This window comes from Girardinichthys multiradiatus, chromosome 23 (assembly GCF_021462225.1).
Source record: "Girardinichthys multiradiatus isolate DD_20200921_A chromosome 23, DD_fGirMul_XY1, whole genome shotgun sequence".
Classification (NCBI taxonomy): domain Eukaryota; kingdom Metazoa; phylum Chordata; class Actinopteri; order Cyprinodontiformes; family Goodeidae; genus Girardinichthys; species Girardinichthys multiradiatus.
The window spans coordinates 46,131,057-46,150,209 of NC_061815.1; the positions used below are offsets into that span (position 1 = coordinate 46,131,057).

General features: G+C 36.0%; 1 protein-coding gene across 5 annotated transcripts in view; it reads right to left on the reverse strand.

The window, feature by feature from the left end:
- ldb2a (LIM domain binding 2a) overlaps positions 1-19,153 on the reverse strand; it is a 124,026-nt gene that overhangs the window by 91,310 nt on the left and 13,563 nt on the right. For all 5 annotated transcript variants that reach the window (XM_047353923.1, XM_047353922.1, XM_047353920.1 and 2 more), the window contains exon 2: positions 1,920-2,022. In XM_047353923.1, the coding sequence (XP_047209879.1) occupies positions 1,920-2,022 (103 nt within the window). The remainder of the gene's footprint in view (positions 1-1,919; positions 2,023-19,153) is intronic.

The window sequence follows — 19,153 nt, forward strand, 5'->3', positions numbered from 1 at the left end:
CCCTGATGTCTTCTTTCAGCAGTACAACGTTTCATGACAGAAAGCAAAAATGGTTGAGGAATATTTTAAGGAGCACAACAAGGAATTGGAGGTGTTAACCTGGCCTCAAGGTTATCCAGACCTCAATCCACTCAAGAGTTTATGGGATGTGCTGGATAAACAAATCCAGATCATGAAGAACTCACCTCGCAACATACAGGACTTAAAAGATGCGGAGAACATGTTGGTGCCAGAAACCACAGCACACCATCAGAGTTCTAGTTCAATCCATGCATCAAGAAGTCAGAGTACTTTTAGCAGTAAAAGAGGGACTAACATATAGGCAGGTGGTTAGCATGTTGTGTCTGATTGGCATCTGCTCTTTAGGCATAAGGAAAATTAGCCACAGCCTAAAACAAACAAAAAGGCAACATAGCTTGGTTTTAGCAAAGCTAGCAGTGTAAATCAGGGGACCCCAACCACCGGGTTCCGGACCGGGCCCTGAGTCTATTGGTATCTGACTGTGGTGCGGTCCATAAATATTTAAAGTAATTTCGGCGGTATTGATGAGCAAAAGGTGTGTGTGGATTTATTTAAAAAATACTGAGTGATTATGTGCATTTCTGGTGAAAGAGAGCATGTTAACTGCTATGAAGGACGGAACATCTGTTCAGACCCAGTATTTTTTTATTTTGGTCCAAGGTCCAACGTCATTAACTTCACTGTCATAACCATAACAGAGAAATGTTAGTCTGTTCTTACGCTCTTTCCTATCAAGTAACTTGTGTTGGTGTATCTAAAAACACATGAAAAGAATGTCTTGTTTAATTTAGACTTAGTAGTGCCCAAAATCTTAATTCTGATGAGGTGTTTCTAACTTCCCCACTAATGTTTTCATGGATTCAGTGTACACATTTATACAGGCATCATAGATCATTTTCATTTTTGAATAGGCTCCCTACTTAATTTAGAAATTTAAGTTGTTTTTTACATGTTAAAATGTTTTTTCACCAAGAATCAAATAATTTTTCCAATTAAATTTCATCTGTTTATGAAAGGTATACAATCAACATTTCTAAAATTAAAATGGGATTTACATGAAAAATGTAATTTGTAAATAGTAAAACCCATGTATTAGGCCTGTGATGAAATTTTCAGAAATAGGTTGCCAGTAGTTAGGTGTGACATTGCATCAATGCTCAGCAATCACATGCAGAGTAAGAGCTATAGTAGAGGGAGAGGTACCAATTTTCTCCGAGACACAGAGCAGTATGATGTGTGGAGAAAAATATAATTTCAAAGATAAAAATCTTTACTGGGAAAGTTCAAACATTTTTTGTTGCTTTTAGTGAGTTGTTTTAGAGGTATTTTGGGAAATGTGAGAAATCAATTATTTGTCTTGAGACTTAGTACAGGAAGTAGCAGGTTAAAGAAAAGTAAAAATGCAATACATTTTTGTACTTCGGCACAAAATCATTGAAGGAATAATGAACACCACAGACAGAGGTCTTGATCTATGTGAAGGCTACGGTTTTCTGTAAAACATAACACCAGGGTTTGCTTCACAACCTGTTTAAAACTTTGCCTCCTACAATGTCATAAAAATCCATATTATTGAGAGATTGTGGTATTACTGAGGAAATTCATCGGGAAGATCTTCTGGAGTTCCAAATTAGCAGAACAGTGACTCATAAAGTGCAAAAAGCAAAACTCATAAAAGTAAGGTAAAATGTTTGTTAAAAATTAAAACAGCAGGTAGAGCAGCATGTAACATGTTGAATGACTGAACTCACTGACATCTGTTATCTGAGCAGACTAAAATGTCTCAAACACCAAAGGCCCTAATAACTAAACCGGCTGTTTGTTTCACTACCATCCAGTTTGTCTTAAAATGCAAAATTCTTAAATTATTATGAAAAAGATGCCTGCAGTATTCTTACTGTATCTCTTTGGTCCATCTTCAAGGCAGAAGGAGAGTGTGAGGGTAGCATCTTCCTCGAAAAACTCGGTAGCAAAGGCATCCCACCACAAACTGTCACTTTCCTGTCAGAAGAAAAACAGAATCAAAGATTATCAGAACATCTGATAAATATCTGTAAATATGTATTATCATAAACATATGATGCACTGCATTAAAACAAGGCAGTGGTTTCTCAAATACTCAAATACTGTATAAACATTCAATAACCCAGTAAATAATATTATAAAGGCCGTTGCATCCTATTGCATTTTTTAAACAAATTTAACACTGATTCTTCGTGATGGGACATATTTTATGTGGTACAGTGTGACAACTTTTGTTTATTAAATAATACTAAAAACAAATGCACTTTTTATATTTGAATTTATGTTTTGTAAAGGTCACCACAGTGTTTGAGCTACATGTTAAAAAGGACATTTAAATCTGTGTACAAACAGTCAATCAATCAATCCACCTTTAATTATACAGCACTTGTACAGGTACAAAAAGAAAAAGAAAACAAATATGTATATTTAACTTTATAATAGACAGAACTCTCTAGTTCTCAACAACCATATGCCGTGTAGAGAAGTGATCCCCCTCCCCCACCTGTTGCTGAATGCTGTTATTCATCTGGCAAATGAAGCAAGAGTTTTTCTTAGATTTTCCCTTAACAAGAAAAAATACAAGGTTGTCTGGTTGCTACGATATACAGTTATAAAAAACAGGACATAATTGTTTGGATACTACAGGAGTATCTCATGTCAATCCTTTTAAAGTAATACTGATTTCAAACGAATGCTGCCTGGCAGCAATGTACAGAGTGTCTGTTGGTAAAGTAAAAAGCCTGCAGCAGGGCTGATATTAGTTCAGATAACCTGGCAAATTTGTTAACTAACATCAACTTGTTCAGCTCCTTAAGTTACCTCACAAATTGCCAAGCAGGGTTCTTCATGATTGTTCAGTCTTTCACATGATCAAAGCAAGACATTTCTTGAATAAAACTAAACGTTTTATTGGTCTTATGTAATATTCAGACTTTTTTAGAAATCCGCAATAATCAAAATTAAAAGAAATAAGCGCCCCAAAAAATCTACATGTGCAACGAAATCTTTATGAGTTTCACTTTTAACTTCAAATACTGACATGAACCTTTTATGATATTCTCATTTATGGAGAAGCACCTGTGGTTATCAATACAATAAAATGTAATAACATTTTAGCAGCAGTCTTAACTGTTTATTTCCCTAACTTAAAGCAATTCAAAGTTTTGCATTTTTGCATTTTAAATTGTTGCTTTTATCCCAATATACAGTAAAATATACAGTACTTTTCCTCAAGATTAACATATACCAACTCAAGCCTAGATGTAGTTAATTACAGTAGTCCAACAGTAGTAACAGTATAGTATCTGGTAGTTTTAGCAGTAGCAATAAATAAGAGAGGATGTGGGCAACAACTGTAAAATATTTGTAACACTGGTTCTGGTAAAGTGATTTTTTTATGATCCAGCTTCTCCTTACAGCAGGGACGGTAGCCCAACCCCCCACATCCACCCCCTCCTTGCAGAAAAGCTCCTGATAACATTGGCGGGATAATCACCCCCCAATACCCCCCTCTTCCACCCACGAACGTTAAGATGATGCTCATTTACTCTGACATGTTATGACAGATCACCATGTTTCAGTCTGTGCAGGAGATGAAGAATGGCAAGCACTTTCCAGATGTTGACAATTAGCATTGTCACCATCGAGCAGTGTCAAGCCTGATGAGCAGTGACCGGAGAGCCCAGCGGGTCAGACCGTTTCTTCCGCAACAAGCCTGATGCAAAGAGGGGGACATGTTGTGTGCAGTCCGAGAATGAAACCCTAATCAAGCTGTGTAATCAACAGACGATCGTGAGCCAGTAGTGAGCACAACACAGGTGAGATTCCGCTAAAAACTTTTAATCAATGCCAACTCTGTCTTATTTTTAATAGTAATACCTTTACTCTAAGATCTTACAAGTAATGGGAGTTATATGGAAACAATTTCATTTTGGGCACAAGATAAAGTTATAAAATGTCATCACAAGTACATTTTAATGGAAATTTGAATGATTTAGTTGAATGTATAAAAATGTAAGAAGGACACACTCGAAAGGTTGTTTTCCCCTTTTTAGATGTATTTCTTTAAATTAACACTAAGAAGAAACCAGCTGCAAACTATTGGATATCAAAAATATTTCCTTATTTTTTCATTAATTGGTTACAAAAATGTTGGCAATTGATTAAAGTATACAAAAAACGATAACATTTTTTGCATTAACTGGAAAAATGTCAATAAATGCACTTAAGCTAAAGTTTAAAATATTTGTGCACAAAAGTTGCTTGTCTTGCTGCCACAAGCTGACCCAAAGACATCACCTTTAAAAGTCCACTTTTGACCTGTAATTATTGCGCTCCCACTGGGTCAATCAGAATAATTGCTCACCCCAACCGTGCAAAAGTACATCTCTCCCCCTCAGTGTAACACAGTAAAACAAACAGATAATTGATTAGATAACAGGAGTTTGTCTGAGTGCATCCTCACCTTAAAGAAAATCCTCAAAAATAAATTGAATCTGGTAAGCCAACATACGGCACAGACTATCCGTCCGCTGGGGATGAGCTGCATGAGTTGTCATGTGTTTCTGTGTGTGTGTCACACTGTGAGAATCAGCAGGTGTGAACAGCCAGCATGTGTGGTGTCATGTGAATACATCTATTTCAAAAAGACAGAGGCGAGTGGCACGCCAGGACAAAAGAGATGGAGAGGGAAGGAAACTGATTCTGGTGCTGGTCGTCATTCAGACAGAGTTCACCTCATAATCCAGAAGCAGGAGGAGGCAGGCACTCTCGGGATTGACAGTCAAGTGAAGGGTAACCAACATGCTCACTACACTCACACAGCAGCCCTTAACCATCCTGCTCTACCCTCAGCAGTAAAACATTACAAAAACCTTTTATAAGGTCAAACAAATGAAATTTTCTATATATTCTTAGAAATAATTTGTTAGCAAAATTGCATTAATGTGAGGTAGTTTTTACAGCACAAAGTTGGTTTGCGGGTTCAAAAACTTAATATAAAACTGTACATCATATGAATGTGTCTTAAGGCAGGGTTTGGGTTGATGTCTTTACACTGATATCTGTATAAAGACGGATTCTCAAACAGTCCGTCAGTCAGTCATTTTCTATACCACTTCTTCCAAAGTGGGTCACGGGGAGGCTGGTGCCTATCTCCAGCAGTCTGTGGGCGGGAGGCAGGGTACACCCTGGACAGGTCGCCAGTCCATCACAGGGCAACACACAAACAACCACACATTCATTCACACACCTAAGGGCAATTTCGAGAGACCAATTAACCTAATAGGCATGTCTTTGGACTTTGGGAAGGATTTTCAAACATCATGTTCAAATGTCCCAAATGTAATTTTTAGGTCCAGGTCCAGAAACACTGTTGCAGAGTTAATAATTTTTATTACATTAGCTTGCAACTAACAAGCAAAAGAGATGTCATGTTATGTCTGGATTTGGTTTGTTAGTAACACTAAGCAATTCAAACTTTCAGCATTAATATTATATATTTATAATATTATATGTAATAATTTATTTTTTCATTTCTTAATTCTATTATATTTAATTTCAAATTCAGATTTTTTTTCCATTTAAAGTTTTAGAATCCCATGATTTACAAACTAAACCCATTATTTGACCTAAAAAGTATCCAATCGTACAGTTGAAAATGTATTTTCCTATTACAGAAATCTTCTGGTTTTACTTTTTTATTTAACTAAAATGTTTCAAACCAGTTTTTTTTTTTTTTAAACTGGACAAAGATAATCTGAGTTAACACATAAAAGCTATTCAAAAAGCTATTCAGAAAGCTATTCAGGCCTAAGCCATTTGGATCTTTGTCCTGCTATTTAACCCAAGTCTACTTGAGCTTAGGGTCACACACTGGTTGGACATTCTTCTTCTATCCATTACAAGTCATCCAGGTCCTGAAGCAGCAGAGCAGTCCCAGTCCATCACACTACCACTACCGTGTTTATGTGTGATGGTTTTTTTCCTGATATGCTGAAGTATTACAACACATGAGGGGGACCACGTGTCCCTTAACACATGAAATCATTAATTAAACACTCCAATTTGTCTTTACTCAGGTGATCTTTGTCTGACATTAATATTTGTTTGATGAAGTGAAAGTTTTAAATGTAACCCAAAAGTAAAAAAAAGAGAAATCTGCAAGGGTCCTGTTAGAGATGTGTGGAAATACTTTTTAACGGTACGGTAAAAGACCAGTCTGTTTTAAATTTAATTTCACAACTGCTTTAACTAAAATTAAAGTTACTACTTTCATAAATATTAAATAGGATGTTATAAATACACATTATAAATACACCTTCAATTACACTTTTAGGATGCAGGCAGGCTCTTTACAAATAACCGAATGTAAGTTGAAAAACTACATTTAAATATACTGCTTCATGTGAAACGGAGCTTTTGAGGTTTCAGAAAAATAATATGAAATCGGGATTAAAATCAAACTTGCTTTATGATTACTTTCTAAACCTAACATTTTCCTTTGTAAGACTATTTTATTTACATTTATTTATCTAAGGATCTTGAGACGTTATCCTGAACCAAGCAAATTTCACACGAGTCACTGCTGAACTTTGATAAAGATTTCTCATTAATGCATGATATAAATGTCATATTAACAGATTAGATCTCAATCTAATGAAAATGTTCACTAAATTTCAAATTATTAGTGTTATTATTGTTATAGAAAACAGCCTGTCTTACCAGAGTTGCCTTAGACTCAGTAAATCTTTAATCTGAGTTTTTTCACACATTACCTTGTCACAAATAGTTTTCATTTCTCCCTTTGCCTTTCTCCTCCTGTTTCAACATGTTTGTGAAACGAAAGATTTTGAAAATAATGTTCTGTACTAAACTTAATAGAGTTCATTTTGGCAGTTGCCCGACATTTGACTCTGGCCTGAGAACACCCTAAAGAAAAGGCACATTTCAAATAGAAGCAGAGCTGACAATGGTTTCTATTGTCTTGTCTCCATTAGCTGTGTTTGGCCCAGCAGGGTTCAGCCACAGATGATGTGGTTTTGTTTGTGTCTTTATAGAAAAGCCTCTCAATGAGGACAACAGTGGAAACTGAAAATGAACAGCAAATCTAATGCTCATGACCAGCATTTAGCTTCAGCATTCAACACAACTAAACTCCTGCTACTACAATAATAATCTAACTTATTGATTTTAACAGATAGAATAATGTAAAATGAAAAATGTAAAAAAATCTTAAATAAACACCAGTTACAATTTTCAAGTAAATGTTGCAGATTTTACACCTTTTAACTGAAGTTTCAAAACAGTGATGGCTTGTTCTTATTCAGTTTCCACACTGTAGCTGTCTGCGACCTTTTTCGAAATCAGACTATTTTAAAACAGGTGCATATGTCTTTTTCATAAGCTTTCGGCCAACTGATCAGCAGTGTGCAGCAGCAGCAGGAGGCAGACTTTAAATCATAGAACAAACCATCAATTCATTGTCTATACCCAATTTCCATGCAGGGTAGCGTTGGGGTTATTTACTTGGCGAGAGGCAGGGTACACCCTGAACAGGTCGCCAGCCCATCCCAGGACAATACAGAGACACACAGCATTTAGAGACCAGTTAGCCCAATGGTCATGACTGTGGGGGGAAGCCTTTTTAAAAAACATGTATACACCTTGATACCAGTGATCATCCCAAGCCTACATTTAGGCTTGGGCGGATCCCAAGTCCAAATGCAATTAAATATCTCCCACTACAACAACGTGAAGTCCTACTTAGAATCGGCAACCATTAACCCTCCAGAGTGGAGCTTCCTTGCAGCTTTGGCTGGTGTGACACTGAATTACAAAATGTGGAAAACTGTGCGGTGGGACTGGCCAGATTTGGTCGATATCTAGAAGAGAAGAGAAACTAGAGGCTAGATAACAGCACAGCAAGCCAAGTGAGACCCACATCTGAGCTAAATCAACCTCAGAGGAGACTCAGCTTTGTATAAAGTAAACTGTAAGGACCTTTTCAATCTGTGACTGGTGATTAATAAAGTTGCAAATGGCAAATATTTACAATAAAAAATTAAGCCGGCATTACTATGCATTCCAATAGGTTGCTAGACTCCTTTTTACTTTCAGATTTCTCTGCCTCTCCTCACATCCGTCTCCCTCTCGTTGTCTCCCGTCCTCTCTGCTGCTACCCAGTGACAGACAACATCCTGCCTTCATTCACGCTCGTGGACTCTCTGACGAACCACATGGCATGACGATGTTTGTTGTCAAAAGCAACAAATCAGGCTGACTCCAAGGGACCTTAGGTGAACTGTCACAGTCGCAGCCGTGACGGCCGTCAGACGATAAGGCTCTATTGATTCAAATGAATCGCACCCCATCTGAGGGGGATTCATCAATGTGTCAATAGCCCACTAGCCAACCACAAATCACCAGCACAGGCCAGACCCATGAGATTTACAGGGAATCAAGAGGATTGGAGGGACAGCATAGTAAGGATCCTCAGTAAATAGCAACGGAGCTGAGGGTTAAGTCCTGGCATAAAGAAACATCCATACAAAGTGGAAAGGCAGTCAGAGTTTCATGAAACCACTCAAAAATACCCTTGAGTGTTGCATACATTCACAAACAAACCAGGGTGCTTTCTTAGAGAATAATGCATATAGATGTGCTTAGATTCACTTTTTCTTCTGCATATCTTTCTAACAAACCAATTCCTCTGTTTAACATGGACCAGTTACCCAGGGAGCTTTTGTCAGTCTGAATGTTTTTGTTACTGGCTTCAGCCCCTTGTGGCAGAAAAGCCTTCAAGAGTGTACACGTGTCTAGAGACCGTTGGAGAATTACCAGGGTCTGAAACCCCATTCAACCTTCTAATAGTTTGTGGTGCAGCTAACTGGTGTGTGAAAAAAAAAATTACTGCGACAAAGAATTCAAAAATGCTTCAACAAAGATTTGTTTTCATTGTGCAAAAAAGGGCAACACATTTCAGCAAGGTTGGTGCAAAGTGATTCTTTTTACATTCAGTGTGTTAGCTAGGAAGTGGGCATATTTAAGAACTGGCTGTGAGCTCTTAAGCTCAACTGGAGAAAATGGTAAACTGACACCTGATTTTATGTGAAGTAACCAATCCTACAGTAACCAAATGTTTTGAGACAAAAATTACATCATGTAATTTTTGTAACATGTTTGCTGGGGTAATTTACAAAGGGGGTCAATATCAGGGCAGGCATTCTGGTTGGAGCACGAGTACGCCACTAAGAAGTTATAGGAAGTTTCTGTCAACCTCTCAGAAGAGGAATCAGACATCATTGGGACCTTCTCTTCAAGGGATGATTTGCTTTCCTTCTCAGACATTTTGGTTCAGATTTGTTGAAGCATCTGTTGGGACAAAGGTTCCTATTATTACACATTGCTTTCTTGGACAAAAGGGGAAACAAAATTTTTTGCTAAATGTTGCAGAATCTATTTTACAAACCTGTATCTTAAGTGAATTAAAGTTGACATCAATGTCAAGTGTGACAACCATGGAGAAACAATGTTACATTGATTTGATCAGTGCTCTGAAATCAGCTATCGAAGTTGGATCATAGTTACACAATTTTACGGCATTCTGGAAAAATGTTTCAATATGTAACCATTTTTTTCAGCTGTTGGTTCCATGAGAGGGTCATCAATAAATTTTTTGTGGCAGAAGCCCATTTTTATACTGAATACATTTGATTTTTTATTGTAGTATTTGTTGTTTAAACTCTGACTGTATGAAGTAAAAGATGTGTGACCAAAAAAGGGGTTATTATTTTTTTATTATTTTGCCATCACTTTAATTATTATAATAAATATTGTAATACAATTCATAGTCCATATCACCTAAACTATTGTCCATATTTTCCATCTCTAGGTACACTCACTATGACTGAAAAGTAAGTTCTCAATATTCCTGTCAAAATTATTCTACACATACAGAGTTTCTGCTGCTGTAACACAAATTTCACAAAATCTTACATATCATAACTTAGCACATAGCATAGCACAGAAAGCTTTACAAATCTGATGTCAATTACCTCGCTATTTCATTAGAATAGAATAGAAAAAATAAATAACATAAAAGAAGAACAGAATAGAATAGAACTTTATTCACCCCGAGGGGAAATTCCATTTTTCAAGTGACATCCACACACATGTAAACACATGTAAATAGTATTTTGTGTGTATATACACCTGGCATTTTGTATTTATTGCGTACTGAAACTGTAATACTATTTTCCATGGCTTGAATTTTTTTTCTGTTGTTTGAATCTTATTCTTTGCGTTGTCTGTCATTTTTCTCTTCCTAATAAAGACTTGATAAAAAAGGTGGCAGGCTAAGCTTGCGCATAACTGGTCTCAAAACAGATTTCAATGTGGTTCCAATTAATCCTGCAGGGACAAAACATAAAAAAAGTTATCTCTGGCTTCATAAATGTAGCACTTTGCTTTGAATGTTAATTTTGAATCCTGAGTGTTTCAACTGTGCTCACATCACTCATAGCTGCGTGCAGTTTAGAGGACTTCCGCACCTGAGCGCAGACATTGTCGGAGTTGTAGCCAGGTGATAGTACTAAGTACTTTCATTGCTCTTCTTACTGTGGATGGTTTTGAAAAGTATCAAAAAACATTGTTCATGAAAACCCAGGTTTATTAGTTTAATGAAATAATGTGTAAAGATAATAATCCTGCACAGTTTTGCAAGTAATGCACACAAAAATATGATGATTTGTAGCTCTTGAAGCTGCTTTTTCACATGCTTACAATATCTACAGTCACATTTTAAAAATGAGTCTATTTATTGAAAAAAAGTTGAGGTTTGTGTTATTCTTTCCAAATTTGATTTTTTAAATACAATTGTGACTCCTTTACTTACTGATGATGCTGATCATGCTAATTTTAATTTTAATAGTTTACCCCAAAAAACAACCAATTTAATTCAAACTCTACTATTAATATCTGTTAGGTAAAGAATGAGAAAGGTGGGCTGACTTGGATAGGCCTTACTGCTTTATTTTGTGATTTTCCCAGAACCACTGAGTGAGATGCAACATAAATATAAAAAGACAGAAATCCCTGAGAGAATAAACGTTTACCTCATTGGCAATGTATCTTTAGCGGTGCTTAAATGACAAAGTGAAGAAATTCTCTAAATACAACCATTGCTGTGATCATTTTTAAGACCCAGGACATACTAATGTTAGACATCAACATGTTTATTCCCATGGGTGTAGAGGGCAGACTATACATGCTGCTGCATTTGGCCACCATACAGCCACCTGCCACACATTATGGAAATGAAGAGAAATGAATGCAGCAGGAGAAAGTCATTGCCCTTGAACAGCCTCTACACATCCACCAGAAATGAACTTTATCTCTCCAAAGGAAGTCACTGAAGAATTCCCCAAGTTTAATTTCATATCTACCCATTTAGTCGGGCTTCTTCTTCTTCTTCTCCCATTGTTCCTTTCTTTCAATGCATCAGACTTCACGTACAGGAGTCATAGAGCTTGTCCACATACATGCCATAGAGTAACAACGTACAGTAGGAAAGGTCAGAGTAAATACACAGAAGTCGTTTGTCTGCCGTTTCAAAGAGAGCGACGCAATTCAGAACAAGCTTGAAAAATGACAGCAGACAACATTCCAGACTGCTGGCTTTCACCCAGAATGGAGCCGGATTGATTCCTACAGCAGCAATAAAGTCACTTATGCTGCAGAAAAACACTGAAGAGTGACAGTGGCTTATTGACGGAATATTTTCCTCAAGATATCAAGCTAATGTTACAAATAAAAAATACGTATTTCTGCCCAAAAAAATAAAAGATCATCAATAAAAGTTTAATGAAAAAAGGTAAAAGCAGTTTGGGCTTTAACTGTAATAATTTTTAAATATTGATAATCTTTTGTTTACTTTAATTATTTATTTTTATCCAACATTAGGGGGCTAAAAATGATCTAGTATTTTACAAAAAAGCTACAGATAAATACTACAGATGCCTTCTTATTAATGATTCGCAAAGGATTAAATTTACCTTGTGAATCCCGTGGTGGTCTCCAACCTGTCTTTGAAAACACAGGTTTAGGGCAGTGTTTTACCAACCAGTCCACCAGTGACTGAAATTGGTCAATTTCCAACTTGATCAGCTTAGAATGTTGAGCAGCAGGTCATATACTATAAAATCTGATTTTATTCACCTGTTCTTTAAATGCATCAAAACAACATATTTTTCAGTCTATATTTTCTGTTGGGTTTTAAAAGGGTAACCTCTAGAAAGTAGCTAGCAACAGTATTTTTTCCCTTTATGGTCAATGTAAGTGTTTTAAATTGTTGATTTAAAACAAAGTTTGCACCAATAATAAATGTCTAATCTCTGTAGTTATGCTGCTATAGGCTTAGGCTGCTGGAGAACATAATGACCACTTTCACCCTCTTTGCTACATCCTCACACTACTCTCCAATTTTGCATTATTTGCTGTTATTTCAGCTTTTAACTTTATTCTCTCTTTTCTCTTCCTAGAAGCTACACCTGGCCTGGCTCTGTGTCTGCCTGTGACACCTTTCTGGAGAAGGGAATTGTCCGAGCTTCTGCTGGCAACAACTTAATGCTCACCCTCTACCGATGATCCACATGGCCCTGTCTTTTAGTGTTTAACACTTTCTCTCTCCTAGATATAGCAATTGACTGAGCTTTTACTGTAACTAATTATATGTGGTCTTTTTCATACTCTAACCTTGAAAACTGGCTCAGAGTTGATCTGTTCTTTCTTTTTAGGTGAAACGACTAAAGGAGCTACATCCATTAACATTTACTTTTCCTTCCCATAGAAAGGACTCCTGGATTAGTGCTTCTTTGTTCTCTTTGTGTCTCTGTTCTGTTCTCTCAAACCCCCAGTCGGTCGTGGCAGATGGCTGCTCACACTGGGCCTGGTTCTGCTGGAGGTTTCTTCCTGTTAAAAGGGAGTTTTTCCTCTCCACTGTCGCTACATGCATGCTCAGTATGAGGGATTGCTGCAAAGTCAACGCCAGTGACTGTCCACTGTCTCTTCATGCTCATCCAGGAGGAGGGAATGCTGCAAGTCACTGACTGGATGCAATCTGCTGGGTTTCCTTAGATAGAAAAACTTTGTATCCAATTTGAATAAAAAGCTAACTCCAACTGCACTGTTCAATGGTTAGGATTAATTGGAATGTATGAACCTGACTGTTGTGAAGTGCCTTGAGACGACATGTGTTGTGAATTGGCGCTATATAAATAAACTGAATTGAATTGAATTAATGGAAAATTGGAAATGGGCAACATCAGATTAGGGAGGTCCGAAGTCAAGGTAAACTAGAAATCACTATGAGCCAGTATACTGGCATGATTGGTGCATCTTTAATTTAAAGGATTGGTAGTTTTTCAATTTCTGATCAGAATTAAATCAGTTTAAACTAATAGTTTCCAAACTACTCTACTTCTGAGATTTAAAAAAAAACTTTAAACTACTGACAAAGAATAATAACTGATGTGTTTCCATAACCAATGTGTTGGTCATGATCTGTAATATAACCCTTTGCACTAGTCTGATGTTGTACAACAGAAACTAAGCAACTGACTAAAAAAGATCTAATTTTTCAACAACCTAATATTTAAAAACATTTGGCATATTTAAAAAAACTATCTAACCTGGATAAAAATTAAATTAAAATAAAAAAAACCAAAGTGAGCAACTAAAACCAGGCAGAAAGGCTAGTTACCAGATGGTGGCGATGGAACCCAAAAAAGAGGCATGTAATAAAGAAATTATAGCAAAATCTAGGAGAAGTTGGCTGGGGATCAGTACTGGTTGATTTTCTACTTAGTGATCAGCCGTTGAGAAGGTAAAAATCCAGAATGTTTCCAATCTGTAAGCACACCCTAACACAGCACAGATGATACTGACAACACAAGTAATCGGTGTAAAAGTGGTTATTGTTAGCAAACCTCAACAGGGAGATGTTAAAACATAAATTTAATTGACAGATTTCTAGAAGGAAATCTGTATATTTTATACAGGTATGTTGATTGTTCCTTCAGACTGCCAGTTAAAAAAGGAAGGAAACATCAGCAAATAAGAGGAGGGTTAAACCTTTTACAGCAAAGATGTTTAATCTTTTGATCACTTTCATCTGTCAAGAAACATGTTGGATTTGGAATTGAAAGTAACTTTTGGAAATTGTGCAAGTAAGGTAAGAATTGACTTTATCTACAGAGAACAGAGCAAGTTGTTTAAAGTTAATACGAGTGTTTAGAAGTTACTAATCATAACTGCACTAATCCCACTAATGGCAAATATAAGAATCTATTCTAGATTCTAGGTAATCTATATTAGTGAGCTATATTCTGTCTTGTAAAGAAGCAAATGAGTAGTTTCTAGTCATGTTTTCTTTATAGATCCCTACGTCCCATATCCTGGAGAATTTTACTGTATTTTCAGAAAAAAAAAACTCTGCAATGTTGGCTGTTTTATTTTACTGTAAACATTTTATTGTCAATACTGCTAATTTGCCAATGAATCTAAAAAAGTAAATAAGCATTGTAAATCATTCTTCATAGGCAATTCTGTAATAGAAATGTTTCCAATAATTTAGCATGCTACAATTTAACTCACTTGATTCTCTTCAGTTTTAGTTAATATTTCAAAAATACAAGATTTTGAAATGATGAAATCTCATACATACAATGTTCATGTGGTTTAGCAATACAGTAGCTAAATCCTATGAAGAGTGTTTTATTTTTATCTCAATCATGACGTTTTACCCTCACATTCCTCACATTGTGTTTGAAGTGAACCTGTTCAAAGCAGCTAAGAATTTTCTCAACAGTTAAAAACTATTTCAGCTTCATCTGACCACATGAATCAAACAAGATCAATAGTAAACACAACTCCACTGGATTACAAATTAGTCTAATGTTCTACCACTGAGAGGCTAATTGTTGATATTACTCAAAATCCACATTTACTGTGCCAGTGTTTCAAGATAATTTGTTTGAACTATAAGAGCAATCTCACAGTGCACAATTTCACAAAGATAAAATAGGAAATAATTCTGCACATCTTGCTCTAGACTTTAAACTCATGTCTGTGTGTGGTCTCCTCTTTCTCTATTAAAGGTTTTATCAAAATCTATTCTAAACCTTTTTAAGTCACTGCTAAAACATATACAATAAGACAAAAATAAAACAAAGATTTTGGAAAGTGGGAAGATCAACTGCTGTGCAACCTCTCCGAGGTGTTTCAGCGACACATCAGCACTGCAGAAACTGAGCTACAGGTGCAACTTAGGATTTTGCAGAGAAAGGTGCATGCAGAGTAGGTTTCCCTAAGAATATCAGTAGTGAAGAAATAAATTAGCAGTCCATAGTGGATCTCCATCCTTAGTCAGAATTAATAAGCTCAGCTCAATTATGTGGAAAACTACATTAGACTCAAACAGCTGATCAGCAAAATGATGAAACAGCCAGAAACTAGCACAAAGTAGAGTCTGGCTGCTGGTGGAACTTCCCTTGAGTAAAACCATCTTCTCTGCATTTACTGATTTCACTGTTGAAAATATGCAGCAGTAGTTGCATCGCTTTTTATGAGCCAAGCTGCACGCAACAATACAAATCGGTGTCAAACCACTACGCATACACCTTCTGAATTGGTAATTGTTCAACTGACTGAAATGAAGATCAATCTTTGATCAGTTAACAAAGCTGATGAGGGTGACTAAGAATAGGCAGCTAGAAAATATTTCTGTCTGTTCTTCAATTTATTTATCTTGTGTAAATAAATTAAACAAGATGAGTGACTTGGACAATGTTTACTATGCCCAAGTTAAGATTTTAAACTCACATTGTGTGGGAGACAGAGAAGAATTAACAGACATGAAAACCCTTTCACTGGGATTTTGTTTTATTTATTTGTATTATGCTATCTGATACCTGTAACACTGACCAGAACATTAGCTTTTTAATAGCACCATTAGCATTTTGATGTAAGCATTTAAACAGAAGTAAAGCTGTGCAGCCTGAAATAGCTGCTGTTGTCTCTGTGGACATGCCCGATTTCTTTTTTTTATTATTGAACATAATCTGTGAGGCTTTTACGGACTGTTAAAGATCTCTAGTTTTCTTTAAGGTCTGAGCCACCACATAAAATGTTGGCAGTTTCCAAATTTTCTAAAGACTATAAGACATTAAAATTCATTTTTATTGTATTCTAATTCAAACAATTAAATAAACAATCTTTGACCATTAAAGAAAAAAGATCTGCTGTAGGTTATATTTAGGTAGGACAGTTTAAATGCAACAGAAAATGACAAGATTACAAGATTTTCCTCATTTATGCATCAAAGCAAGATTTGTCAGTTTTACTAAACAGCATGCAGCTTGTTGTTTCTTTTGTTATCAGACCAAAAAAAGAAGGAGATTTTAGTTCTGATATGATTATTGAACCTTTCCGGGTAGAGCCCAAGAATGGCTGATTATTTGATGCATTACAATCTCTAATATAATTTAAATTCATTTTCAGTCCCATGTCAGTATTCAGTACTATTTTTTAAAACAGACATAATGTTTTAAAACAGTAAAGAAGTTCAATTCTAGCTAAAGTAATGCTAGAGCCATATTAGTGTTTCATTAGTGTACAATCTAACAAAAAATGCAAACTTCCAGCAAATCCATAACACAACTCAACCTAACTTAATTGATTATCTGTTTAGCAGATAAGCCATCAAGAGAGTTTTAAAACGTAAAAATTATTTTGGGATTTCAAAAAGAGAATTCTGCTTATTGTGTATCAGAATACACAATAACCCGTGTATCAGAATGAAGAATGAATTCCCCACAGCTCAAGTTTTCAATGTGTTACTCAAAGATTCTTCAAAATATATGAAAACAAAGTGTTTCAGATCCAAAATTTCAACCTGTGACCTTCTGTGTTTCTAGCCAACCATGCCGAACAGAGAAAACAAACAGGACATAGACTGACTACAGGCACGTCTGTCTTCTCTGTTATCTCATCGGCAGAGCGGCCTGGAAGGAACCATGGGAAAGAGCCAGGAAAAAGGTGGGTCCATTGTCTGAGCATCCTGCTGGATGTGACTGACGCTCGTGATTTCACCAGAGCTCCTTCCTTTTTTAGATACATTTTCATATGAGTTTCTGGGAACATTGTTTGACAGCATACATACACCAGGACAATGCAATGATTTACCTTTTTGATAAATTATTTCATATATGGACAGAAATTATAAAAGCCAGGAGGATATGCTGCTATTGTCACTTTAAGCAGAATGTTTAATTGGAAGGTTGTACAATGTTATCAACTTTGAACATTTATTAATATTTGGAGCAATAACACTGAATTTATAAGACTTAAATCAGAGCCACTAGCATGATCACTGTAGTTTAAACAAAAACATCAGATTTGATGAACTACAAGAACTCTTTCCCTCCAAGGTCACTACAAAATGTCCTTGTTAGACCTTTTAGACTGAGTAAAAATAAACTCTAATTCCCGGACGTGCATCTCCAAACTATGAATGATTTTATGATATTTACATTTTTTGTGCTACAAAAGAGTTTTATTAGAATATCTGTCTATAAATGTCAGAGGTTGTTTTCTATAAAAATTTGAATTTCAGAAAAGTTTTGAAGTAATCCATAATAAGTCATAACTTATTATTCAATAGAACTGATGACATGTTCTCAGCTTTTAATGTGAAAAAAGCTCCACTCAGAAATAGATATTATGACCACAATGGAAGACTGTTAATGTTTATGAAACTGAGTGAGGTCTCTTTATATCCTAACGCTAGTGCTTGTTAAACCAATATAATCATTTTTTTTAATTGCTGTCGAATCTCTAACTTTACCCTATGTCCACTCTAATTGGCTGATAAGCATTCCTGACGTCTCCTTCTCCATGCCATGGCTACGAAGGAGCAGAACTAGGTATTGACTCGAAGAAAGAAAGAACCATTGCAACACTTAAAAAAGCCATGTCCAATCAGATCAGGAGAGGTGCCTGATCAACCTTGAGATTCGGTTGTGATAAGTGTTTCTGTTTGCATCATACACTTGTTTATGTAATTCTGTGTAAAGATCCTGAAAGGTTTTTTGTTTTGTTTTTCCAGCGTGCACTAGACTACTAGTATCAAAGTGAGGAACCATCAAGACATTCAAGAACCTGCGGCAGAACTGACAGCAGCCAGTCTCCGAGTGACCTCCAGGCAGAGAAAACTGAACTTGAAGTTAAAAAGCCAATTATCCCTGCAGCTAAACTAGAGATGGCGGTGATGGAACCACCGAAGGAGAAACATAAATCATTTTACATAAATAACTAAATCTGACCCAGTAAGGTGCTCTTTCCAGTTCCATCCCTTATGGTTCTAGTGTTAAAAATTATCGGATCAGAGGTAGGTGAAAATTTGGCTGCAAACCCATTTCCTTTTGTGCTTGAGAGACCGATAAACACTTGACAAAACTTGGACTTTAGTCAGTTCAATTAGTACTTCAAACCTTTATTTCCCCATTCAAAAACCTTTCCTTTTAGCCTGTAGTAGTAGTTGTGGAGTTAGCATTAGCATCTTTTTACCTTTGCTTTATGTTTCGTTCTACTTAAATTATTAGAAAAAGACCTTAGTTTGACTAATAATGCGTTTAGTTCTTGGGTTATGTTGATCATCAGTGATTTCACTGATGATCTGAAATTTAGTGTAAGAATCCTTGACTGACAATAAATAAATCTTTGTCCTTATTAATATAAAAAAAATGTCCTCGTTCTTCTTAAAAATATGAATAATTAAAAAACTAGATGATGGAATAATAAAAATAAGAAAATATATAATTAATGCCACATCTATTGATGGTGGGATCATCAGGGCCACTTGAAGCACGACTGTCCTACTTTCATTCTTAACTTTTACTCAGACAGCAACAATACAGTTATGAGGTAAATTGAAACATTGCCATGACATTCACTGTAATTCAGAAAAGGAAATAAATTTTAACTCTCAAAGTGTTTGTCAGTCACCTCTTTCATACATGATTTATTTTTAGTCCAAATCTTCAATAATCGT